Here is a 27,314-nt window from a genome sequence, read left to right on the forward strand (position 1 = left end):
AATTTATATCGCGCCATTTTTAAGAAATATCGTCTCAGGGGCGTTTTTATTTTCTTATTTACTATAAATAATTTATTAATCGCAGTTTTTTTTAAACATCGCCTCAAGGGTGCTTTATATTAATGAAATGAAACAAATGACGTAGTATACACACACAGACACATCTCATTTCCGATTTCATATTTCAAACATAAAATAATCATAAACAATTTCTGTACGGTCATTTTTTATAAAGAACGTAATTGGTCTCGAAGTTTACGATTTGATGCGAAGTTGTTTTTAATATATTATTTATATACGTTTACAAGGATGTTTCGCTCGTTTTTAAGATTTATATCGAGAAGATGACCCAAAGAAAATGTAAACACAGCCGCTACAAATATTTTACTATTTCCTTGCCAAGTTTTTTATACAAACCTAATTGATTTCGGTAGTTTGCTCATCCATCAGCACTTCAAATGTCAACTTTAAACATGAATAGCTTAAACGTCCGACTTAGATATAGGAGTATACATGTATGTTATACGGTGCTAGTTGATCATAAACGCATTTTCTTTGAAGAAATTTGGCGTACACGAGTAATTAATTTCTTAAATGTATAATATTGTTGTTTATGTGGGAATTTTTTTTCGGGAATGTAATATAAAGTTGTGTAATTTATGTTTTCTTGTTTATGTAATGTTGTTAGAACCTGGTAAATTCAATGTAAATATATACTAGGTTTTTAATATAAACCATCAATCTAGTTTTACCAACTTCCCCGTGTGACCTCCACTTTCATAAGTACTAAGCTCCAAAGTTAAACATTCCACACTGTGTAACCAAATATGTATGCAATAATTGAATTACATTATCTCTTTTTGGATACTTGGGCTGAGTAATCAGATATGCTGTGATTCATAGCGAGATATTATACACATTGTTTTTACAAAAGAAAAAAACTTTAAAATACAAAATATTAGTTGTGTACTTGATTTTTTTCAAGTTGGGCTTCAACAGATTTATTGAATTGATGTAAAATTATTTACTAGGGTTTTTACAAATAAAATAGGTAAATACTCAACCAGTCTAGTCATAATTTAACTGTCAGAGCTTTTTGACATAATAATATAAGTTTGGAGAAAAGTAAGTAAAACTCGAATTTTTGAATGAATTATTTTTAAAGGAAAATATGGACGAGCGACACAATTAATTGTGAAGATTAGACATTGTTTTTGCGATTGAAAATCCTCTTTAAATATATTTTTTAACGACACAAAAGTTTCGGCCGTCATTTCATTTTTTTATACAAAACAAGGATCAGTGTTTCCCTTCGACCACAGAATCAAGGATAAAATAATAAAAACCGCTGAAGCGTGAATTTCTACTCCAATAAATCCAATATTATATCACCTTGCGTTCAGTGTTGAGTTCAGGATTACCACGCCTTCGGAAATTGATACCACTGTGTTTTATATTGTACGCATTTATATGCCGACACAAAGGTTAATGTTTTTAATGTTAAAAAATATTCATAATTTAATAGTGTTATTGATTTAATGTCTTCATAAACAGTAAAACTCCCCAAGAAGTCGCATAAATATACACGTAAAATATTATTGTGACTTAAGTACGGTAAACTATTGGGATGTATTTTGTTTACCCTCTAGTAGTCGATTACTGTGCGTTTACTGCATAGTGTGGATTTATTTTGGGCAATGTTTCAATTAATTTTAATGTTATAATTTATGTGTTTCTGTTCAAAAATTATGTTGATTCTGAATGAAATTGTTATTATAATTTTATTTGTACAGTTCCTTGTTTACACTAATGTGCATAGGGCACTGTATTAGATCGATGCAGTGTTAACTTGATCCTTAATTTTCAAGTTTTACTTTTGACAAATACGAATAGAAAATTATTATTCGGGCGACGTAAGTTGATTCGAGCATCCAAATGTTAAGTTATGTCAATGTATTTCAACTAAATAAACAAATATAAAAGTTTTGTTTCGGTTCGTCGATCAAATTAACTTTGGCATCGTATTCGACATACGTTATTTGTATTATATTTTAGACGTGAAACCGTTTCCGGAACATCTGCGCAATAAAACCGCGAGAATCTGCCGAATGTAATATCGACTCGGAAAATGTTAATTTAGCTTTCTTCTCGCACGATGTAGGCGGCATTTCGGAGGGGCGTCGTTCCATGAATACGTCAATGACAAGACCCCAACACGATTATAAACATCGAAAATCTATGTCGGAATTAGAACGGCCTTGGGATACCCGAAAACAGGACGTAAATAATATGTAAATAAAAAACAAAATTTCGAGAGTGTCGCACATCGCGAGTACACGACACATATCCGCAGTGTTGACGTTTTTCGGTATTATTATTGTCAATCGAATGTCGATCGTGGGTTTGAGGAAAGAAAGGCGCGAGCTGGGCGCGGGAGGCCTCGCCTAGCCGCTGCAGCTCGGGAAGAGAGTGGGCATCGCGTCTCGCGCAACCTCGCCAGGAAACACCGGTCTGGCGCGACAAGGCGAATGCATTATCCGACCAATTTATGGAGCAATCGCTCGCATATTTAAGATCGGATTTGAAAAACGATTTCACTCGTTCGGTTACTGAGCGCCTATCCAAAGGTTGGCCCTTCCCGATATATTGCGGCGGCGAAGGAGTGACAGGATTGATATTGGTCGTGTATCGACGAGGTCGGTGGTGCGCATCGAGTCTATCGGCGTGTGTGACATTTTCAGTCGCATTGCCTGTAATCCTATCCTCCAGGCTGTTAACTGATTGCGCCGCGTCTGTATAGATACAGATAGATATACCCAAGTGTTTGACTAAAAACGCGAAAATAATTCCGCGTCAAAAAATCTATATAAATTGCTTCCTGCATACGGTGCAGTGCTCAGTGTTAGCTGCTCCTTGTGCCAACACACTCTGGTATTGTGCTATCGGGATTTTATAGTTTTAGCAGTTGTGACAGAAGTGAATTAGTTCTAATAGGTGATCTTCTCCTGCGGGTGACTTCTTATTTTAACTTCACTTCTCGTTATAATTTCATCATGAGTTCACTCGAGGTACTTCCATCACTCATTTTGTTTTTTGTTGTTGTAAATATTTAATATTTATTGACCTTTATTTTTCTATAACTATTTTATTTAGTTATAATAATAATAATAACTCTTTATTCCAGCTTGACTAAGTGGTGGGTGCAATACTTAGTCAGCCATATTTTTTTTACAACATTTTTTTTTATACAATGAAATTAAAAATAATTAACAAATAACAGAGTGAAAGAAAAAAAATAATAGTAAATTTGGAGAGATGTCGATGAAGATTAGCTCGCTGGCAAAAGTTTTTAACTTTTATTGTAATTATTATAATTATAACATAATTTTTTTAATACTTTTAAATCTAATTTACGCTTAAAATTTTTTAAACTTTAACATAAAATTTATTCAAAATATTAATTAATTTTTTTATTTATATATTATTATTATTATACTTATATATATATATATATATATTTTTTTATTATTTGTTTTAAAATATTTCTTGAATCTTGTGATTATTTTTAGTTTTTTTTTCTTTCACTATTCTTTTTCCTAATTAGGTTTTGTTAGGATTTTCAATATTTTTCAGTAGCTGAAAAATCAATCGGCAGGACAACGATATTTTTGTTAGAATTTGTTTTGTTTTCGGGATTTTTTCATGACTTAAAATTTTTTCATCGATGGGCAGTGGCGAGTTCGCGTTTTTCTTTTTTCAGATTTTAAGGGAAAATTCAGGATATAATTTTTTTTTATATTTTCGTTTTTCTTTAATATACTGTTTAACCAGTGATGGAATTTAAAATTTTCAAGAACCGGTTCGCCCTTTAGGTAATACCCCTATCCCTCCCTCCCCTATAAAAAAAATAGTTTTTACATTTATTCATTTATTTGTTTTTTATTCTGCACATAAATAGAACTTTCACATAACTGAGAAATGCTGAAGCGTATATCTTTCACAATATTCTTTTTACTAAGTGCAATAACTTAACTGAATTTTTCCACTATTTTTTTTTCATCTATTCAATATCTTTTTCTCTTCGTGAGGTTCAAATATTTTTACAACGTGGCGGGCCAAGTAAACCGAGCATGCACCAATACATGATCACAATCGGAATATTGTGTGACAACAAAGGGTTAAGGACCGGTTTGACAAACTCTGAAAAATTTTAGGCACCGGCTCTAGCAAACCTGTGCGAACCTGCTGAATCCCACCACTATGTTTAACCCTTTGACTGATTTGAGTTTTAGTGAAGATTTTATTTGGAAAAAAAGCAGTTCAAAAAAAAAATCTGTTAGTGAAATAATGCATTAGGAAGACGTTTAATAACAATATGTTCCCATTTTTATAATTTATTTTTTATATGACTCATATTTTTAAATAGCAAATATACCAAAATAATAATGACATTGGGGAACAGAGTCCTCTACAGTCCATACACATAGAACCACCCTGCGAAAATGCATTCAACTACCTCATAAAATAATATGTTAAAATCAGTTATTTTTCCACCGGGGTGCCCATATCAGTTATGTGGAAATTCACAAAGGCCCTTTTTTTTGCCTGTATGTGGTACGGATAAATTCACAAAGATCCTTTTTTTTTTTGCTTACCCGGATAACCTCGAGTGAAATATAGTATTATAGTATTTGGACAGAATATGGGAATATTTTCTGGGTCTTCGGTATACCACTGCCAAAAAAGGTGACATGTTCCAGCATATTGGGAAACTTTAAATTTATTTTTAAATATACACATGTACGTATTTATATTTATTTGAATTTTCTTTATTTTCAGGTAGCTGATGTTACCCCTGTGGTTGAGGCAAAGGCTGACATTCCCGCTATAGATGAAGTAACCAAGTGTGATGATTCGGAACGAGCAAACGAGAAGGCGCCTGAAACACCTGTGACTGAACCCCTGACCAATGGAAGCAGCGCTCCGGAGACTCCCAAGGAAGAAGAAGTTAGGCAAAATGGCGACTCCACATCCATCGAGGAACAGCCCATCATCGCCGATAAAGTTCCCGAAGTCGAAGCACCAAAATCTCCCAAACCTGAAGAAAAGCTGGAAATACCGAGTGTCGATTCTTTACCGATAAAAGATTTGAAAATCGACGATATGGTTCACGAAGTTCTTCAAAGTGTGGAATCTGAGGCTCCTTTGCCGGCTATGGTGGATGAAAAGGTTGAAGAAGTAGTAATTGCCGCCGAACAGGCACCAGAGCCCGTGGAAGAGAAAGCCGCCGTAGTCGCCGAAGCCGAGGTTTGTGTTGAAAAGGAACCGGCGCAGGCGGTCGGAGGTGTGGAGGTGGCTCCGCCCCCTCTCCCCTCCTGTCCACCGCCTTCCTCCCTCACTATGTTCGCAGAGTCGACTATGGCACCACTCGTAGATACAGTTACCCACCTGCCTGTAGTAGATGTAGACGCTTCTATCCCCACCCAATCTGAGGACAGTGTGCAGTCGACCCAGAGTGATATAAGTCCTGTAAATAACTTACCGACTGCTTTGCCTAACGATAACGCTTCCCCGCCTTCCGAAATTTCAGCCGAACCAAATATTCCTTCTTCGGATAATGCTATACCTGCGTTAAGCGACGAAGTAAAATTAACCGAAATGTCTGCGCCTTTAGAAAATGTTGCTGTAGTGTCCCCTAATGAAATTGCTGTTTCTGATCTTCCGGCCCCGTTAGATCCTCCTGCTTCGAGTCCTTCCTCCGAAATTCCTTCCAGCCAAATTCAAGCTAGTGTTGAGGAAAATATTTGTCCCACTCAAGTCGATTCTCCCCAATCCTCTCCGATAGTTCCCGACTCACCCGTCTCCCAAATTTCTGATGTTCCTCAAAATCTTGTCGAATCCGAAGACCTTCCCCTACCGGCTCCCGTATCTTCAGACGACGCACCTTTACCGAGCAGTGAAGAAACTGAGAAATCGCTAATAGAAAACATATTGCCAGAATCCGATTCGCCAGTTCTCCAAAGAGCACTCTCAGACTTGGATGTATCGGAAACTACCGCAGCGGAACCGCCCTCAGATTCTTTCCCACCTCCTCCCCCGCCAGAGTCTTGTCCCGAATCCATGACAGAACTTTCAGTCTCCGAATCTTTACCTCCTCCGCTCTCAGAAACCTCTCTCCCTGACACCGTCGTAAACAGCCCGACTTCTGAAATAGCGGATTTGCCCTCCAAAGACGACGTTCCGCAGAAAGATTCGGATATGTCGAGTATGAAGGATTCGCAAGAGCGCCAGGAAGACGCGCCCAAAATGGAGGAGCAAGCGAAGTCTGGAGCAGCAGCACCCGAGCCCCCGACTCCCGAGGAGCCCCTTCCCCCCGCACCACCCGCTCAGGTGAATAGCACGTGACTGGAAACTATTTTGTTTTGTTTGTTTGTGTCTGCTGGATAGAGATACATTAACATTAATCATTACTACTTTTGCGAAGCTCTAAACATCGTTGCCTGGACGCTGCTCGTTGTATCACACTTCATGTTTGTTACATAATAGAAATGATTTACAGCATGATTAGCAGATTCGTGTTTGTAGCGAGAGACTGGGAGGTTGATTTATTAATAATATCCTTATTTCCTAAATCCTTTCCTAATCATACGTCATCGGACACTACAGCAAATATTTTAATCATGTTTTCTTTCCACACCGATTTAATTTATTTTATATACATTTTAGTATTTATATTCAACATATGTAGAAAAATTTATCTAAACACTTCATTATTCATAAAAAATAATCCGTACCCATAGAAAATATTTGTGAATAAAGTTTTCTTAACCACATTATATAAATATTTTTAGATTGCACTAGGTTTTCTAGGTTTTATTTATAAAATAGATATTATTAAATTACGCAACATTTAAAAAAAGAAATAAAACACTTTAATGCTCAGCATGCTAATCGAGAAGCTTAGAATCAAACTCGGGATAATCCTTTAGGTTTAGTTTTTAGTTAATAATGGCAAAAAATGCTTGTCTTTTCTACTATACCTCACACATGTTCATGTTATTGATTTGAATTTTTGTATTGTCATTTTACAATCCTCATATTGTGTTACTAATTTTATTTACAGTGAATCCGGATATATAACACTGACATGTTGTTTTAATAAATAGTGTGTTGTATGGTAGGTATAGTTTAATCTGGAAGGACTATTTGTATTTACTATTGGAATTATTTCTGGATGGTCGGCTTACGAAGCGATACAATGTCAAAAGCTTATTTGGGTTTATTTATTCTGCATGCGCTAATAATAACACAAGAGCTTCGCATTAATTAACCTTTGGAAATTAGAATAACCCGTCGATGGTGTACTGATGAATGTGGTGTTGTAGGTGGAGAAAGAGATTGAAGTAGCGGAGGTGCCAGCGGAAGCAGCAGCCCCGGAGGTAGCTTCAGAGTCGGCACCCGCAGGGGTAGGTAACTCGCCACCCGGCCACTAGGCACAGAACCGGTGGGTAACGCGGACCAGTCAGTAACGGTTGTCACTCTGTTGCAGGACTCTAGTGCGGAATAAAGGGAAGACCGAAGACGACGGGTTGTGTACAGTAAATATTGAGAGAAAATTGCGCATTTTGTATGACACGGCACGCGATTACAACACAACCCCCCCACCCCGTCACCGCTCACGACCGATCATCTGCCCCACAAGACTGATTGGTGATTTGTTTACCATAAATTCCATTACATTCTGATATTGCTGCCAAATAAACATATTCATAATGGTTAACTACAGGACCCAAAATATTAAGTACATTTTTATAATGGATAATTTTGTAGATTAATGAATTTTGGAAAATTTTACATTAGCTTTAAAGTGTGTAAAACAGTTGTAGTAGGGGGAATATGTGGAGGTGTCGGCATGGTGCTGAAGAGGTTTTCTGACTAAATTTCATCGGGACATTAGTGTAAGTCTAAAACGCAATTTCTAAACAATGTATCTTTACTATTTTATGAAGTGCGCAAATTTTATCAGTGGTCTTAATATGAATACTCTCTAAGATATTATAATGGAAATATGCTAATTTTAATTTTTTTAGTTTTTAAGCAAATTTCTGTATGTATGAAAATTCATTCTGTCTGAAAATATGTATTTTATTTTTTCGTTTATACTTAAACCTTTTCAATGATGTTTTATTATGAATTTATTCAAATATATATGTTATATTGTGTATAAAATTAATGTACGAGCGGTTTTCTAAGGTTAAATTGATATTATTTTCAGCTTAAAATATCGGATAAGACAACTAAAATTTGAAAAGCATCGGTTTTTTACCTTTTAATTATCTTCAGTTGTACGGAAATATTGTGTACATTGAATTAGTAGGAAATGCGATACGACATGTCGTAACTTAGAAATAATTATTTACAATACATAAGGAAGGAAAAGAAAATTAGTGGTTTACTAAGTAGAGTATGTTACACGGGGCAGGTGCTATGTGAGAAGTGAAGTAAGAGTGAAGATAGCGTGGAGTGCCATCGCGTCACGGGCGGGTGCTATTGGTGTGGACTTGTATATTCACTAGATAGCACGACACCAATAATGTGTCCATCTTAATGAAAACAGTGTTCAGAGGTGTAACCTGATGTATCCGGCATCTTTTGTACTATTTCGGATCAAAGTGTAGAATTCTCTTCCAATGTAAGTTAATCGTAGAGATAAATATCATCATTTGTAATTTTATACAGTTATCCCAATGTAGATGCTAGAGAATTATTTGGACACTTAACCCGTGGAAACATTGAAGGACTACCCGTGAGTGTAGACATTCCATAGAATAATTCCCGCTGATAAAACTACCCATTCATTCTTTCTGTGGCTGAATCCTACATATTGCCAATTGCCATATAAATCTAAGTCATACTCTGTTGGAATCGTCGACAGTGATATTGATCAGTAAAGTGAGCAATGCATCAGTCTGTATAGCTTTTTATTCACCGCTTTTATCGTGAAATCCTCCGTTCTGAATGGCCGTGTTTAGAGACTATTTAATAATTAGGCAGCTTGTGAGAAAACTGGTTTGTAAATTCATTTGTTGAAATTACCCAATGTAAATTATTTTACCTTTTAAAAATTGTTTGAATGGAATGTTGGTAATGTTTCTAAAGCGAGAAGATGGTTCGGAGTTCAGAGTTTTAGGAAAATATAGGAATGTTATTCTTTGGCGTTATCATCTATAATTTATGCACCTACATTTTATGTAATAAACTTTTCCCCATCTGGGCTCTATCAATATATGTAAGTGTCGATGTGTGGATGTCTCTTATAAATACACTTGGAAATATCTACATGCTTGTTTATCTTCCCCTTCACTCCTGTTTTATCCATCTTACCCATACTATTGTATTTCTCTACTTCCAAAGTAAACAAATTCCAAATGGCACTTATGATTTAATTTTTAATATTTTTCCTTATTGATTTCAACAATAAGGAAAAAAATTTTCTGTGATTTTCTTTTTAAATATTCTCAAAGTAATTTCAAAAAGATGTTTAATGCTGTAGTATTTTATAATTTTTCTTGATTCAGAAAAATAAAGGTTATACGGAATAAGTGCTCTTTGGAATAGATAATAGTCTCAAGATAATATGCCTTTAAAAATATCAGTATGACTTAAGTATCTTAAGGCCTTACTCGCAGTAATAGAATTCATTAAGCGTCCAGCTGCGCTGAGAGCTGGTGGTCACTTCAAGCCTGGTTTTTTAGAATAGATATTGGGATTTTTTTGTTTTTTTTAGAATATATATTGAAAAAATATTTTTATATATATATTTTTAACTCCTTACCTTTCAATAACTCATTTCTTTTCAAAACCATATATGTATTTATTTAGAAGACAAACTTATTTTTTCAATATAAAAATGGTGTTTTAAGAAAAGAAAAATGATTCCGTCTAATATAAACTAGGATACAGAAAATTATGTTGTGATTCAATGTTTGTTGGGTCTTGACAAAGTAGACCAGTTTTACTTTGTACCAAAAATGAAGAACAATACAAACTTTATGTAAAATAAAGGTTAGTAAAGGCAGGAATCCTTGTAATTTTATGGTACCCATCAAATATTCTGAAAAAAAAGTATAGTGAAGTTTTTGATGGATAAGGAAGACACTTCCCAATATCATCCTTGTATTCATTGACTTTAAAATGCTGATTTTGAGTAAATCCTCATGGGCGAAGGCATTATGAAATAAACAGAAAAAGTGAACCAAGAATTTTATTAAGTTAAAACCTTTTATAATCATTGATAACGATTTTCTAAGGAAAATGATGATTTAAGAAAATATAGAGTTCAGAAATCCCCAGTATGTACAAGGCTGCGTAAAAAATTATTACCATAAGAAGATATATTGTGAGCACACTGCAAAAACTGACAGTAAAATTAAGCTAAATGAGTTGACATAACTAATATATTTGATCAAGTCTGAGTTGTGGATGTAAGTTCACAAAACGAAGCAATATTATAAAAGAATTTGAGAAAAAAAGACCTTGTCAAAATTACATGGATTAACTCTGATTTTTTTTATACACATGTTTAAAATCTACAATAATGTATCTTCACTGGGTTTTTCCATGCCAAGGACACATTTTACAATACATGTTTATGAAATTATGCTCACAATATAAGTACCATAGAACGGGGCTATTTGAACTTTGACGTGTTACTTGAGCCCAGAACAAAAAAATATTTAGATCTGTATTTGGTCTACAATAATAAACATATTGACATGATTCATTGTTTCCCTGACAGGTGACACTTATTGTCATGATACATTCATTATTGTAGACCAAATGCAGATTTGAATATTTTTTTTTACTGAGCTCAAGTAACATCAAAGTTCAAGCAGCCCCGTTCTATGGTACCTAAGTGATTCTTATTGATGTTGCCTGTGCTATGACTTCACATAAGAGGACTTCGGCTGGATAATAAAGGTCTGCCTCTGTAATATGATGGTCAGTGCATTTGGTTATGCTGAAGGTCTCAGGTTCGATTCCCAGGTGATCGTAATAAGTGACTACTCCAGTATTAATCAAATATTATTACCATGGAGTGGTTGGTGCCTGACACAGTGCTGATTACCTTTCCTTCATGTATTTAACGATCAAGATAATATTGCTTATATACGATGCAGTGCCCTGTGCGCCATTAGGTACAAATAAGGGTCCGATAAAGGTATTTTAGGTTTTTTCTTTAATAAAATATAATAAAAATGTAGGAAAATGTTTAATCCAATTAAAATATGATTTCATTACACTCGTTATGAAATTATACGGCTGCATTACATCGACATTATACTCTATTATCACATAAAAAAATATACATCATTAAAAAAATATGGAAATAAAACTTATATAAATTAAAAAAAATCATGCATTAAGTGGTAGCCTCATTTTCAATTTCTTCTAAGGTGGAGATTAACATATCCAGTTCTTCTTTGGTCAATTCTAATGCGATATTGTCCTTTTTTAATTTGTTGTCAGTTCTTTGAAGTGTGCAAATATCTAAATGCAATAAAGGGTATCGCAAAGAAGTAGAAACACTACTTCCAATAATCCAGTTTACTCGCCAATCAAAATTATCCAAAGTTGGCATAATAGCAGTATTATGTTGTTTCAAAAGTGATAATGCAATATCAAGCTTCCTTTCCTTAAATTTCCTTATCACATAGTCTGATCGTTCATCGTCGATTATATTCGCTAGATCTTCTTTGGCATCAACCTTTGAATATGTTAAATGTAAAAATATGGAGTTTAGTTTGGTTTTCATGGTAGTGATGTCTTCAACTGTGTAATCGACTGTAGTTAACGCAGATTTTTTTGGAACGTGTCCTGTCATTTCATCCAAAAATATATTTGTAAGCTAAAATCATAATTAAATTATTAGCTCTTTGGCATTTTCAATACATATAAATATATCAAAAAATTACTGTGATGCCCATACCTCTATAAAGGAATCCATTGGCAATTCATTTAAATTTATAACCATGGTGAATTATAAAAGTCGTTTAGAGTTGTTTACTATATAAAATTTTCTATAAAGGCTATCTACATGAATCGCGTCATTGATAATTTTGGCATAACAGATTAGAAGTAAAACACACAATAACTCAATAAGCAAACCGATAACTGACATTTCTTCCTGACACCGAATGTCAGGCCCAGTGTTGTCAGCTTAACTTCTGTTGGCTCGTAGCGTATTTACTTATTTGGATTGTTTTATCTTGGACCGAAATTTAGGAATACAAATAAGTAAAATTACAAATAAGTTAGCAAAATATTCAGATATTACAAAAAAAAAGATTCCTCTTTTACGCAGTCACTCCGATATAAATAAAAATACAAAAAGATTGGTTACAAATTGCAGGATAAGGTAGGTACTTACCCATTTACGTCGTTTGATATTATTTTTCCAAGTGACCACACGTAATTTTGACGCCATCTTTCATGTTTGACGAGAAGTCGAGAGTTCGCAAGGGCGCTTCGTTATTATTTCAAAAGATTTTTTCCCGGCTTCATAAATACATTGAATAGTCGAAGATTTCTTGCCGTTTTTGGCAGAACTAAGAATGGCGGAGTATCTAGCTGCAATTTTTGGCACGGAGAAGGACAAGTACGTTTATGTTTATCAATTCGCTTCCCGGATAACATGGTTATGTTTAGTCACTTGATTGTGAAAAACTTATTTCCTTTTATCCTATTGAGTACAACCAATTGATCCATCAAAAAATAATGCTATTGTTTCCATATTTTACCAACTTTCTACCTGTAGTATAATGTTTTATCATTTTGAGGTTATTGGCCTATGCGATTTTTGCGGCATTATAATTTTTCATAAATGAAGTGAATTACTGTTTCACTGATGTATTTCCAATAGCCTCAGATTTATTCTGTTAGAGGCAATACTTATAATATTAGCTTGGCCATTAATTCTTTGGGAATTTCTCCAACTTTGTTTCATTCAAATTTCGGTTTGCCTTCACAGTATGCACCTTGATTTTTCACCCACCAGTTAGTGAAAACTATAATGTGCATGCCGAAATCGATAGAATATATAAACACGGTGTATTCGCTTACATGCAATGATAATACTTCATTTGTAAAATAAGCAGTTTTATATATATTTTATAATGGTGTTAACCCTTTTATCGTTGATAAAAGCTGTAACACCATTATAAAATATAGATTTTGGTTTTGTGAAATTTAAGGTGATTATGCGAAACATATATTTACGTCACTGATTTACAAATAAAATTGCTTATAGGTAGGGACTGACCGGAGCATTTCGCCGTAACGTAACGTTGTAACATTGCTCACGGCGAGCATCAGCGAGTATCCGAAACTACGGATGGAGCGCTCGGCTTGCTGTACTGACTATACGAATGCTCGCATCGTAACATTTTACGTTACGACGAAATGGCTCCGGTCAGTCCCTACCATTAGACATTATAAAGTTAACATTGTCTGGGACGTATAGCAAAGCCCGAAGCTTGGAGAGTTGATTTTGTTTTTCTGAAAGTTGATCAAGCATTACACAATTTCACAGTGAAAAAAATATACTGCATGTAAACAAATACCCCTCACCGCTCTATTCCACAAAGGATGGGTTTTCATGTTTAAACCAGCATTAAAAGTAGGCAAGTGGATAGGAGTTAGACCTGGTATTTGCTTACCTTCCATCTCTTAAACGTGAAACAGTACGAGTCTAGTTATGGTTAGCTCGACGATTAAAACAATGGTTTGCTGCGAGGTTCAGATAACTAATTATGCCTCTTTACTTTTCAGAGTCAATTGCTCATTTTATTTCAAAATCGGAGCATGTCGTCACGGTGATCGTTGTTCCCGAATCCACAATAAACCTACATTCTCCCAGACATGTTTACTACAAAACTTGTACGTAAATCCACAAAATTCTGCGAAATCTGCTGATGGGAGTCATTGTAAGTATTTTTTTCCTCTAGCTTGTAAGCTACCTCACTCTGGAACATAAAGCACATAACATTCTTAACGATAATGATAAAACTGTGAATAATTTCTGCTAGGATCAAAATCATCTAAGCACGTTGTTTGTGAGAAACGCTTAAAAGCGTCTTATACATACTGTTGGTAGAGAGCGGGAGACCCTTATAAGCGTTCTATTTGCTTACTTTTGGTAGAGCGTTGGAGACGCCAAAAAACACAGTACCGATCAGGGTTGGGTCTGTGATTACTATACTGAGGGTCGGGCAGTGGACTGTCTGAGTATAATTAGGGTCGGGGTTGATGAAAAAACCGCCCGACAACAAAATGTGAGTTTTAATAGACCAAATAATTCAAACCAAGATAAAGCAAAATAAGCGAAAACCCAATTATCAGTTAATGTAATGATCAGTTGATGTATAATTTAAAAAACATATATTAATCCAAGATGGTCTAGTATTGCCTTTTTTCAAATGCCTGAATGTTTTTTGATGTTTTTGCTCATTATAAATATGGTCAAGTTTGATAAAACAAAATGGTGTTGCTTTTTGAAAAGTTCTCTTGGTTCATGCTTTTCGCTTTAATCCCCTTCAACACAAAACTAATTTAATGTCCAGATAACTTATAGTAAATTATAGCTTTGTCTATAACATTGTCTTTAAAATTTTGTGGTGTAAATTGATATAAACCGAAAGGTACTCAACATCTTATGTCAAAATGGCTTAGCATCTATTAATAGTATAGTTATTTCTGCCGTTGCCTAATAACGCAGGCTTATTAAAGAGTTTTATATATTTAAAAACAAAAATCATTTCCTTTTTTTCAGTGGTTGCTAATGTCTCGGATGAGGAAATGCAGGAACATTACGATAACTTTTTCGAAGATGTTTTCGTTGAATGCGAAGACAAGTATGGAGAAATTGAAGAGATGAACGTCTGTGACAACCTCGGGGACCACCTCGTTGGGAATGTTTATATCAAGGTAATTTATTTATATTGTCTCATTCACTCAGAAAGCCTTCTTCGATTCTCTCGATTCTGCGTAGAAAAAAGATTTATATAGAAGTAATATACTTACATACCTGATTACTTTCTTGGCAAAAGTTTCCTAGTATATAAAAAGGAATATATCCAGTATCCATGGGAAATAGTTTGCGTGTATGATCATTGGTGACATTCTGCATTCGATTCTTGATTGGGTTTACATTACAATAAGTTTTACTAACTTTTTTTAATTAAACTTTTTTTTTACTAATGCACCTAAAGCGTGACCTTACCTCATCACACCTAAAGCGTGACCTTACCTCATCAACAATTAAGATACCTTCAAACCAATATAATGCGTCTAAATGCAGACTTAGACTCCAGATTGAAAAACCAAATCTTAATAAATAAGATAATTATGCATTTTTACTCAAAAACTGATACGAGGGTTGAATCATATGATACACCCCTTTTACGGAGTGGATGCATTGTACCTTATTTTTACCACCGCCAGGATTTGTATGCACTTTTCCTGCAATCCTCTCATCATTTCTATACCTTCCTGGTAGAACTTTTTTTTTGATCTCTCACCACACAGCACATGACCTTATTGTTGTCCAAAAGTTTCTTTCCATGCAAACATTCCTCGAGTTTTATCAATAGCTGGTGCATAATGACTGGGTGCTAGGTCTTGTGAGAATGGGCAGTATTCCATCAATTGAAACCTGGCTTCGTGAATAGCAGCCTTTGATGTTTACACCTTGTTTGCTGGAGCATTGTCCTGATGAATCTCCACCCTATTCATCAGTCTCTCCATCCTTTTTTCATTTAAATAACTAGAATACGTTTGGACTCAAAAGTAGTGCGGCAGTGAAGATCCCATGTGTTTCTACTGCATGCTTTTGCATTAAGTCTCAAGGTCATAGCGGTGGACCCGTGTTTCATCTATGGTTACATAATGATTGAGAAAGTCCTGTTTATTTTGCTTGTAGATATCAAAAAGTGTCTTAACGAATTTTGTTTTGTGTGGGAATTGCATTTGAGGAACACACCAAATAATACATTTGAGGTTACATTTACTCATCTTACCTATTTGTTTTGTTTAATTTCTAAACATTCCTTTATTTGTTTATAGGGGTCCAATATGATATATTGATAATTATTCCTACTCTATTTCTTTGATGTCTATGTCGGTTGTATCTTTACATCAAGTTTTCTGCCATACTTCATATGACACTGCTGAATACCCTTGGGCGTTCAACAACCCTCAGTGTTAGCACCCTTACCGCATCGACACATACCCACAGGTTATGAAAAAAGCATGTCTCTGTGTGAAAGGCTTACGAACAGTCCATATTTAATTAAAGTTTTACTTAGTAAATACCACTATTTTATGTAAAAGTGGTATTTACTAAGTAAAACTTTAATTAATAATGTATAGATTTTACCACAAAGTGACTGCCGAATCAATTAATGAAATAATAGTCCATATGCCTATAGTTGTTCCGTATGTCGTAGTCGTACAGGAGAATGTGACCAACTAACAAAACGTAAATGTTCAGGAGGGCCATTGAAGACACTTTTGCTTGGCAAGAAAATAAACATCAATGCAGTTAGTCATTTTTAACAAGTCAATATATTATACTTCCAAGTTTAAATCCTTTGTGATTTTTTTCAGGGCAATATTAAGCTAGTAAGATATCAAATAGTCAATGATCACGTTTTTGTAAAAAAATGCACTTGGTCATTTTCTCCTGTATGACTACGATGTATGTATGTATATATGTGCTAGGTTTTAAATGAAATTATGAATATTTGCAGTTTCGTCGCGAGGAAGATGCGGAAAAGGCCGCTACGGAATTGAATAATCGCTGGTTCGGAGGGCGGCCGGTGTACGCGGAGCTCTCTCCCGTGACTGATTTCCGTGAGGCGTGCTGCCGCCAGTACGAGATGGGAGAGTGCACGCGCTCAGGGTTCTGTAACTTCATGCACCTTAAACCCATTTCCAGGGATCTCAGAAGGTAATTTATACTGCTCCCAATATTAAGCAACAATAATATAACCCTTATCCGCACCCCAATGGTACATAGGGCACTGCTTCATATAAACGCAGTGTTATCTTGATCGTTTACACATGAAGGTGATCAGCCCCCCGCTTCAGGTACCAGTCCAGGGTAGTATTGAATAAATATTACAGTGAAAAAATCACTTATATTTATTTGACCCCCCCTGGGAATCGAACCCGGGACCTCCAGAACGGTAGCCGAGCGTGCTGACCATTACACTATGGAGGCGGACAAAAATGCTAAGCAAACCATACCAATATTCTTATCATTAAAATATTTAAGTAAATACCTTTTCCTAGATACTGTTTGTACACCTCCGTAGTGTAATGGTCAGCACGCTCGACTGCCGCACTGGAAGTCCTGGGTTCGATTCCTAGGAGGGTCAAATAACTACAAGTGATCTTTTCACTCTGATACTTATTCAATTGGACTGGTACCTGAAGCGGAGGGCTAATCACCTTTCCTTCATGTTTTAACGATCAAAATAACACTGCGTTTATATGATGCAGTGCCCTATGCACCATCGGGTGAGGATAAGAATAATAAGTTAAATGGTTTATTGTCTCATTATTATCTCAACAGAGATAAAGCATCTTTTTTTACTAAGATAATATGGTCTTACAACCTGCTTTTGTCTGGCGTAATTGATGACTATATATCGTGTTACGTTCACATTCTGCCCATATTGAACATCCATATTGACTCGATTCTCAAAAATTCTGTACCGTTGAACGGGGCTTCTTGAACTTTGATGTGTTACTTGAGCCCAGTACAAAAAAAAATTAAATCTGTATTTGGTCTACAATAATGAACGTATCGACATGATTCACTGTTTCCCTGACAGGTGACACTTATTGTCACGATACTTCGATCGATACCACGATATAAATATTTTTTTGTACTGGGCTCAAGTAACACATCAAAGTTCAAGTAGCCCCGTCTCTATGGTACATTAAGTGTTTTAATAATCGCATTCATATCTCACAAGTAACTGACAGGTTTACAAAGTTCCCATTTGTGAGAACTAATGTGAAGAATATCTTGCCTCCTCTTTATGTTTTAACCTGAAATATTAAAAAATATCTACTTGTTTTAATAATGTGTATTTTCTAATTGAATTGTATCTACAATATCTCGAATGTTTGTATACAAATACAGGATTTGTTCCCTGAGAGATGCTTATCAAGATATATTATAGATGTGCAAAAAGAGTCAAAGTAACTAAACCTGTTAGCGAGTGTGACTTGGTGAGTCTCACACACTTGGCTGAAAATAAAATACAAAAGGAGGCAGGCAAGCTGGACTAGAGTTAGGGGGAATTGAACACTTTTCATTAATTGATTCCGCACTGTCACTTTGTAGTAAAAATCTATCCATTTTTAATTTAAATTTTACTTAGTATCTACCACTATTTCTTAAAATCTATATGACAATGACTAAAACCTCCCCCCTTCTGTCTTCGTTCCCACTGATATACACAAGAAATAAAAAATAAAATAAATAAATAAAAAAGGAACAGCTCCTACCCCCTCTTCAACCTTCAACATCCTAAGGACACAACTCTAAAATTTACAGTGAGTTTCAAATATGGTGTTTGAAAATGATGGGGAATGTATTGAAATATGTATCACAATAGATTTTAAGAAATAGTGGTACATATTTACTAAGTAAAACTTAAATAAAAAATAAATTTGAACACATTGGCACACACATTGTTCAAATGAATGAGTTGTTACGAGCTTAAGTTGGTATGAAAATGATTTCAGGTATTTGTATTCTCGCCGTAAGATGCCCATCGGTGGATCCGGGGGCCGCCGCAGCCGTTCCCGTTCTCGGGAGCGCGGTACCAAGCGTCGCTCCCGCTCCCGAGAGCGTCGCCCCAAGGACCCCAGAAGCTCTCGTTCCGGCCGATACTAATCCCCGAACTACAACCAATCATTCAAACTCTCTTGTCAACATTTTGGGCAGGTTCTGCAGTCTCGGTAGTCAGTTTGGTGCGCGTGTGTATTGGGAAACGGAAACGTGCGGACCTTGGTTCCCGCCAACAGTTGAACATTACTTTTGCACACGACTCGAGTGGTAAACAACTCCAATTAATTGTATCGTTCATTAAGCGGAATGGCTTAACAATTTCACCATTGACTGTTATTTTATTTTTTTATATATTCCGATAAATGATGAGTTTCATACTTTGATAATTTCAATGTAAAAATAGGCTTAACTAATATGTATCTTCTTGATAATATTTTCAAAAAATAATTTGTGTGAAAGTGACTCTGCGTGAAGTATGAAAAGCTGTATGTTTGTAGAATTCTCAATAATATAACAATTTAAGTTGGCTATGAAGTGTTTTTATTGTTCATTGAAATATGTACCCATCCTCCCTTTTTCGGCCCTGTTCGCAATCAAATGGTGCATAAGGCACCCCATTAGTATTACTTGATACTAACTTAATCAATAATTATATCAGTCCTGTGATGTAGGATTGGTTTGTGGAGTGGAGGACATTACTGCTATATGGGAAAGACAATAGAGGAGCAATAGCGGGTACTATAAACACATTGTTGTCGGGCAGTTTTTTCATCAACCCCGACTCTAGTTATACTCGGACAGCCTGCCGCCCGACCCTCAGTATGCTGATCACGAGTAACTGTAAACCAATTCTGATCTGATCTGATCTGATCTGTACAATGTTTACTGGCATCTCTCGCGCTCTACCTAGAGTAACCAAACCTAATGAAAAAGACGCTTTTAAGATTTCCCGCAAATAATGTGATACATAATAAAGAATTGCTTACGTATACTCGTGTAAGCTTCTGTAAGCCAGACAAGCTGTCCCTAATGTGTCTTTGTTTGTTGAGGACTATATAATTTTTTTTCTCAACCTTATCCGCACCCAATGGTGCTAAATAATATTGGTGCAGTATTTTCTTAACGTTACATACATGAAGGCAATGTTATCAGTCTGGACTCAGATTTCAGTCATGGGTAATATTTAATGTTCGAGTGAAAAATCTTATACATTTCATAATAATAAAACCCTTATCCGCACCCAATAGTGCATAGGGCTTTGCGTCATATAAACGCAGTGTTATCTTGATCGTTTACACATGAAGGAAAGGTGATCAGCCCTCGGCTTCAGGTACCAGTCCAGGGTAATATTGAATAAATATTACAGTGAAAAAATCAGTTATATTTATTTTACCTCGGGACCTCCAGAACGGTAGCCGAGTGTGCTGACCATTACACTATGATGGCGGACAATTGGACATTTTTTATACATTTATTCACTGTAAAAAATCTTACCTGCATATCATGAGTTCATTTCAAAGATACACACATAGCAAAAAATTATTACATTGAATGCACAGTACCCAAAGATCGTAACTACTCTACGGAATTAACCATGGATAATTGAAAACCATGTTACGACAGAAGGGTTTCCTGCGCCCGGTAATAGAGGGAATGATCCAGGGAGCTAATACCAGAGGACGTTCACGCCGCGAATATCTTTGCGACTTGTACGAGGATATGGGCCGTTCAACGTATGAGGAGCTGAAGAGGTTGACACATGATAGACCGGAATGGTGAAGGAGGTGTCATTTGTCACTGCAAACCAATCCACAAGATTGAGACCACAGAAAAAGAATTAAAACCACCATGTTCTAAAAATAAAAATAAAACATATGTACAAATACCGTTATAGAGGGAGTTGACAAGATGATGATATATAGATTTATTTTATCCACTGACACTTCGTGACGGAATTGCATTTTTAATATATTATTAGATTAAAACCAATATTTTTAGCTTTTCCACTTTATTTTTATTTGACCAGTGACCGGGTTTCGTCGTTACCGACATCATCAGACCAGTCTGATGATGTCGGTAACGACGAAACCCGGTCGCTGGTCAAATAAAAATAAAGTGGAAAAGCTAAAAATATTGGTTTTAATCTAATAATATATTATGATGGTATATTCTTCTTCTGATCCCTATCTGCACTTAATGGTGCACAGGTCCCCAAATCAAATGAACGCAATGTCAACATAATCATTAATTATATGAAGGCAAGGTGATCAGTCCTGCAGTCCTGATTCTTGGATATAAGAGTGCAGTTTTGATAGGATATAGATGATGAGTGAGAAGTGAAGGAGTTTATGGTGATCCATTACTGCTTTATGGTTAAGGAAATAGAGGAATAGTGGGTATTAATATGTACTTCATGAAAAAATATCCTTGCAGTAAAAAACACATAACATTATTAAACTTTATGGAGTACAGGGACAATTTTAAAACCCCAAAACACGCTAGCTTGCATCTACTACGTTGAGAAAGTTGGGGCTTGTGCGCCCGCGTATTGCCGCCGTCATGGAGTACCTAGCTGTCAAGGTGTTGGAAATGCCCATCAATACCTCCAGTAACAACAAGAAGACCAGCATTACCTCTGCCATCTGCAGTTGAATATCCACAATGACGGGACCTTAATAAGCTGCTCTCCGGCATTACCATTACACAGTGAGGCGTCCTGTCCAACATTTTGGCCATACTCCAGCCCAAGTAGACCGAGAAGAAAGCGCATCAATACGACGGCTCCACTTTCCTGCCTTCAGACTCAGCCGATGGACGACGTTTTTCATTAATATATTTATTAATTTTCTCTCATCATTTTCATATCGTAATCCATACCTGTATAAGCGCCCTTGAGGTAGTTTTTTTTACAAAAATGGCGCTATATAAATCATCCAAGATTATTATTATTTATTATTAATATGTAATTAAAAACTGCAAGGCAGTGATTGTAAATAAAAGTATGTCCATGGAAGCTAAATTAGCAGTACATGATGGAGTGCTAGTGCCACTGATGTTTGGAAGCTTAAGGTGGAAAAGAAGGATAACGGTACACCCATATCTCGCTTTATGGCCTAGATACGTTCCACGAAACTTAGCCGCAAAGCGAAAAGCCGTGTAAGGAATCAATTATTCTAATACAAATTCAATGGGATCGGTTCCAAATTTGTTAAATATGTACATAACATGGTTTATCATTCAAAATGCATTTTATCTTTTTATTTCATTTAAATAAAAAAAATATATAAGTACATAGTAAATACATACATACATTTGTACATAAAATAATAACAGACTCCAAAAACCGACAACAATAATCTATAAACAAAAATGAAACAACTTCATTATTTTATTAAAATTAAACACTTGAATATACCACTTTCATGAGTTTTATTTTTATTTATGACTAGTTTCGAAAACGACAGATGTTTTCATCTTCTGGTACAAATTAAATTAAAGTTTTAATTTGTACCAGAAGATGAAAACATCTGTCGTTTTCGAAACTAGTCGTAAATAAAAATAAAACTCATTAAAGTGGTATATTCAAGTATCCAATTTTAATAAAATAATCATGTCATTCCACAAAGTTAATGCCGAATCAATAAATAAAACAACTTCATGTTACATAAAATACATATGTGTATGTATACACACATATTTTTTTTTTTAAATGGCTTTTATCTGAAGACGATGAAGAAATGGTATAAAAAATGGAATTATAAAAATGGAATTACATGGTGATAAAAAAATGTATATACATGTATATCGATTTACAAAAAAATTAATTAATAAAAACTATTTTTGCCATTATAGCGAAACATTTTAGGCTGTAAATAGAAAACGTGCCTTAATTGAAGAGGGCCGTTATAGTAAAATGTTGTATAAAGAGCGGTTGTATAGCGAGGTATGGGTGTATAGTGAACAGTATAGTGACAGTATAGCCTTTGAAATGTAATCTTGTAGGTCAGCAAAGTGTGGCATGAACGCCATATGCGGCTCTGGGACAAATATCTGCAAGGAGGCTCTTCGACTCTACGTATTCATGCAAACAATCTTTTTGAAGCATGAAACTTATGAAAAGCTAACAGAACAATAATTTTATTGATGAGAACTTAAACCGTGCTAAAAATAATGACATAAAAACCTGACTTGATCAAACTCTTAAAGGAAATGCAAGGATATCATTCGCAACAAGTGGCATCCATATGGATACCTGTCTTTCAAAAGATTTTTTATCAATCAATAAAATCCTTAATAAGTGTTTTGCTTTCAACACTTTCAAGTTTTATTGGGTGTACCCGTAATTTAGTAAAAGTCTAAAATTATAATAAAGGTGTACTGGAATTACACACAGATTTGGCTCTAAAGAAATTTTTTGATCATTGTAATGTTTGGCTCATAAGTTAGGTGACCACTCCCATAGATAAATGTGTGAAAAATCAAACCTTTATTTTGTTGTCCCTGATCAATTTGTCAATGGCTGGTCGTGAGGCCTTGCTTACATCTAAATGATCATGATCTATTCAGATGTACATTTCCATAAATATTTAGTAAACTTCGCAAGGCACAATTTCAAATGATGTGGAGCATCCACATTGGTATGGACAGAACTCCCCTGGTACATTTCCTATTTCCTCCAGTCTTCCTAAACTATCTGCTTTTAATCCGTTGTTTGGATATTTTTTATGATTACTGGTTTATTTGGATCCCAATTTTTTTGAGATGGAGACCTTGGGAAAATAAAATAGGCATCGGAAGATCTAAAAACATGGTCTGACAACATAGTTGCTGTAGGAGGTAGAAAATGGTTGCAAACAGCAACCGACCGAAGAAAATGGAAGGATACGGAAGAGTCCTATATCCAGCAGTGGAGAGCAGAAGGCTAGAGAAGAAGAAGACTGGTTCATTTTAAGTAATAAATATAAACATGATGTTATCTGTTTAATCATCTGCCTGTTATAATCTTTTTATAACCCTTTTCCACATCCAATATTGCATAGGGAATTGCATAGCTGAATTTTATCAACAGAGTGATATCTTGATAATTAATTATGTGAAGGCAAGGTAATAAGTCCTACTCTTCAGGTACCAGGTAAGGATAGTGTTTAAGAAATAACTTTAAAATATTTATTTAATTCCCTCCCTTCGGGGATTGAATGCCTGGTATTTTGGCCTCATGCATGAAATAGTCCAGGTAGTGCCCCAAAACTATTTCTACGATGAACGATTCCCCAACGTCCAAGATATTAAATTGAAACAACTAGCACGTTTTGCCGACCCAAAATAAGCATAGAGGTTTGGTTAGGTTAGTCAATAGTGAAGGTTGAAGACGGTTTTCTTTAGGTGAAGTTTTGATATTTCTATTGGCGGTTTTGTTTGAAATTATAATATTGAATGAATAAATAATTACTTATAGAAATCGCAGTGCATACCCGCATGTTTGTTGTAAACATCTGTCACAATTATGACGTTGGCTTTAGAAATTCTCAGAAGACTAGATCTTGGACTAAGAGAAACCGGTGATTTATTAATTACCCTGAATTGGTTGTTATTTTGTTATTTCCAACGAAGATTTTAAAGAACGTAAGAAAGCATCAATGTTTTAATGATTAAATTATGCGGTCTGACAAGACTATATGTATTTTTTATTGAAATACGGTGACTATCTTGCGGTCTAGCGGAGGTTTTTTTCTGGATTTGAACAGAAAATTTGCTTTTTATTTTTAAATATTGTTATTTTATTCACGAATCTTGAATATCTGAATAAATTAAATATAATAGGTACGTGCTCGATGATTCTAAAAGGCGGAATAGTGAGGCACGTGTAGTAGAAGAATGCCATGAAACGAGTTTTAATTCATGTAACCGTCGACAGATGGCGGTAGCTGTCTCGTTTAATTGCCCAACTATTCCCGAGGCGCACTCCTCGCGTCGCTAATAATTCGTCTAACGTCTCGCAGACTGCGAAGCTTTTTCATGTATAAAGGGATCATAAATTACCATTTACGGTCCATCTACCTTGCTTGGAGTAAACGACCCAATTCTTCCAAATACCTGTATCCATGTTTAATGGGAGTTTAAGGGGAATGGCCGTAATTTGTCGGCTCCGGGTGCGTAGATCTGCGTGAGCCGTGTATTTGCTACAAGATTTATCTTCAACATTTTCCGAAGAAGGTACTCGTTGATTCTTTCTATTGTGCTGGGAAACTTTCTCGAGGAAATGTTGTTGTAGTCTTGCCAGGTTGGGAATATTTTACTCTCCGATTAGGCACCCATTTCTTTTGATTTTAGTTAAGACTTCCAGTAAAGTTTTGTAATGTTGTAACATTAATTTTACTATCTGTTTCTTAAGTGTCAATTGAGAAACAGAAGAGTTATTATTTCTTAAGCAACAGAAATAAAAAAAGGAAAAGCGGGAAAACTTTATGGTGAAATGTCGATTTGTATTATTTAGGTACAAATTAATTAGATTAATTAGGTAGGTACTTACTTCAAGAGCAGTTTTTAACCTGGCTTTGGGTAGGCCTTTAACTCCGATAGTGATTCCTATCTTAGGGGTCCATATACATCCTATTTATTAGATGGGATTTAAAGAAAATTGTCAAACCATACCAACAAAAGTTTAGTCGTAGCAAGGGTGTTTGTAAAAAACTCAAATAACAGTATATATTTAAAAAATGTCTCCCGTAGTGTAATGATTATAATGTTTATGTACCGTACTGGAGACCTCAGGTTAATTTTTTAAGAGGGTCAAAACAAATACATATGAGTGATTTTTCACAGACTAATATTTAATATCACCCTAGACTGGTACCTGAAGCGTAGGAATGATCACGATGCCTTCATGTAATTGAAGATTAAAATAACACCGTTTTGATACAATGCAGTGCCCTACGCAGTTTCAGATAAAAGACGAAGAAGAAGAAAATTAATACGTATTTGAAAATCAATATTTTTTTATTTGATAATGTGAGATGTAATATTTTTATTAAAACTAATGAAATACGAACGTTTAATAATATAAACTTTATATTCTGTATTGTTCTATGGCAGTAAGGAAAAAATGGGTTATATGAAAGATAGTAAAAAAATATACAGTTTTTGTTTCACTTTAGTTTTATATTTGAATTTTCATGAGGGATATAATATTATTTCAAAGTATAATAATTTAAAATTACAATAACGATTTTTAAAAATACAGGAAGATAAAAATAAATCTGGAATGTGCTGTAATACTAAAATGTTGAGAAAAATTAAATATTGCGAAGTTATCGTTTCATAGTTCTTTAGAAGTTATCTCAATAAAAATTCGAGCGAAATGATCGAATTAGCTATGCTTCGTCAATATGAATTATAATTTATTGTAAACATACCTACATATTACATATGTATATACATGTTTTACGGTGATTCATCTCATGGAATGGAATATGATTTCTAAAAAATATATTACCGAAATACATTATGAAATTATCACATTTCTCTGTTGGGCTTTTTAGTTCAACCTTCCATATCGGCATTTTCACGATAATATTCCCGCAACTTTTGGGTTTGTGATATCTCAAAGGATCGCAAGGCCTTCTTTTGCGTTTACTGTTACGGCCAAAGTTACGATTACAGAGTTAAGTCATTTGGAAGACACCGGAACAAGTCACAAAAATAACTAAATCAGAAAAAAACATGACGTTGGTCAAATCGAAAAACAAAAGAGAGATTATTAATAACTATTATACTTTTCCGACGTTCTCGTTTAATTCCAGTCGATAAAATCCACCAGAATTTTTCGGTAGGGTAATTTATTTCGACACACAAATTGGTGGATATGATTGATATGAAAACGTGATGACTCGACACATTACAGGACCGTACGATGCTTCAGACAAAGTAATCATATTTTTAAGCCAGCAAGGCATATGCAAAAGTATATTATGTAGAACATACAACAGAGTTTCTCAAAGGTATAGCATTAAAAAATCAAGAGAGTCAAAATATGTGTTAGAGTACATTTTTAGCGATTTGTCCCATTTAAAAAAATGTGACTTTTCTCTTTATGTTATAATTAATATATAAAGATAATAATTAAAAAAATATATGTCTACTTACAATTACACGTAGTTATAATTATATTTCAATCATATGCAAGATTATGACATGATATGGAGGATTTTTAAGTTCTTTTCGTACAAAACAAATGTTTAAAAAATACCTAAAATTGTAGAAATATACCATATAAAAAAAGAGATTAAAAAATAATTATAAATTCACAGACATCCAGCTCAAAAGCTAATAAAATTATTATGATCATCAATCATAAACTTATATTAATAACGAATAACAAGTATCGTAAATATAAATAAGTATTGTAAAAGCGTCGAATATCTAAAATATTTATGTTCGTCCTAGCTATTGT

The 27,314-nt window shown here is 34.8% G+C and overlaps 3 protein-coding genes across 12 annotated transcripts in view; 2 read left to right on the forward strand and 1 right to left on the reverse strand.

Annotated features, from left to right (window-relative positions):
- Positions 1-9,339, forward strand: part of LOC148312542 (uncharacterized) — a 63,961-nt gene extending 54,622 nt beyond the window's left edge. For all 10 annotated transcript variants that reach the window (XM_088277207.1, XM_088277216.1, XM_088277212.1 and 7 more), the window contains 3 exons: positions 4,840-6,390; positions 7,386-7,466; positions 7,550-9,339. In XM_088277207.1, coding sequence (XP_088133333.1) covers positions 4,840-6,390; positions 7,386-7,466; positions 7,550-7,567 — 1,650 coding nt within the window. In that variant the 3' untranslated portion in view covers positions 7,568-9,339. The remainder of the gene's footprint in view (positions 1-4,839; positions 6,391-7,385; positions 7,467-7,549) is intronic.
- A 1,951-nt stretch (positions 9,340-11,290) lies between these two features.
- LOC148312543 (COMM domain-containing protein 8-like) lies at positions 11,291-12,176 on the reverse strand. The gene is made up of 2 exons (XM_088277220.1): positions 11,990-12,176; positions 11,291-11,908 (listed from the first exon to the last, which is right to left on the reverse strand). Exons 1-2 carry the CDS (start codon positions 12,032-12,034, stop codon positions 11,423-11,425), a joined length of 531 nt encoding a protein of 176 aa, XP_088133346.1. The 5' UTR covers positions 12,035-12,176; the 3' UTR covers positions 11,291-11,422.
- Positions 12,177-12,487: 311 nt separating this feature from the next.
- On the forward strand, positions 12,488-19,393 carry U2af38 (U2 small nuclear riboprotein auxiliary factor 38). Its single transcript, XM_088277219.1, has 5 exons — positions 12,488-12,658; positions 13,831-13,985; positions 14,831-14,985; positions 16,809-17,008; positions 18,820-19,393. The coding sequence occupies exons 1-5, from the start codon at positions 12,615-12,617 to the stop codon at positions 18,968-18,970; spliced, it is 705 nt and encodes a 234-aa protein (XP_088133345.1). The 5' UTR covers positions 12,488-12,614; the 3' UTR covers positions 18,971-19,393.
- Positions 19,394-27,314: the final 7,921 nt, after the last annotated feature.

This window comes from Brachycentrus maculatus, unplaced genomic scaffold, assembly GCF_059751285.1.
Source record: "Brachycentrus maculatus isolate JH-2025_06_01 unplaced genomic scaffold, ASM5975128v1 h1tg000039l, whole genome shotgun sequence".
Lineage (NCBI taxonomy): Eukaryota > Metazoa > Arthropoda > Insecta > Trichoptera > Brachycentridae > Brachycentrus > Brachycentrus maculatus.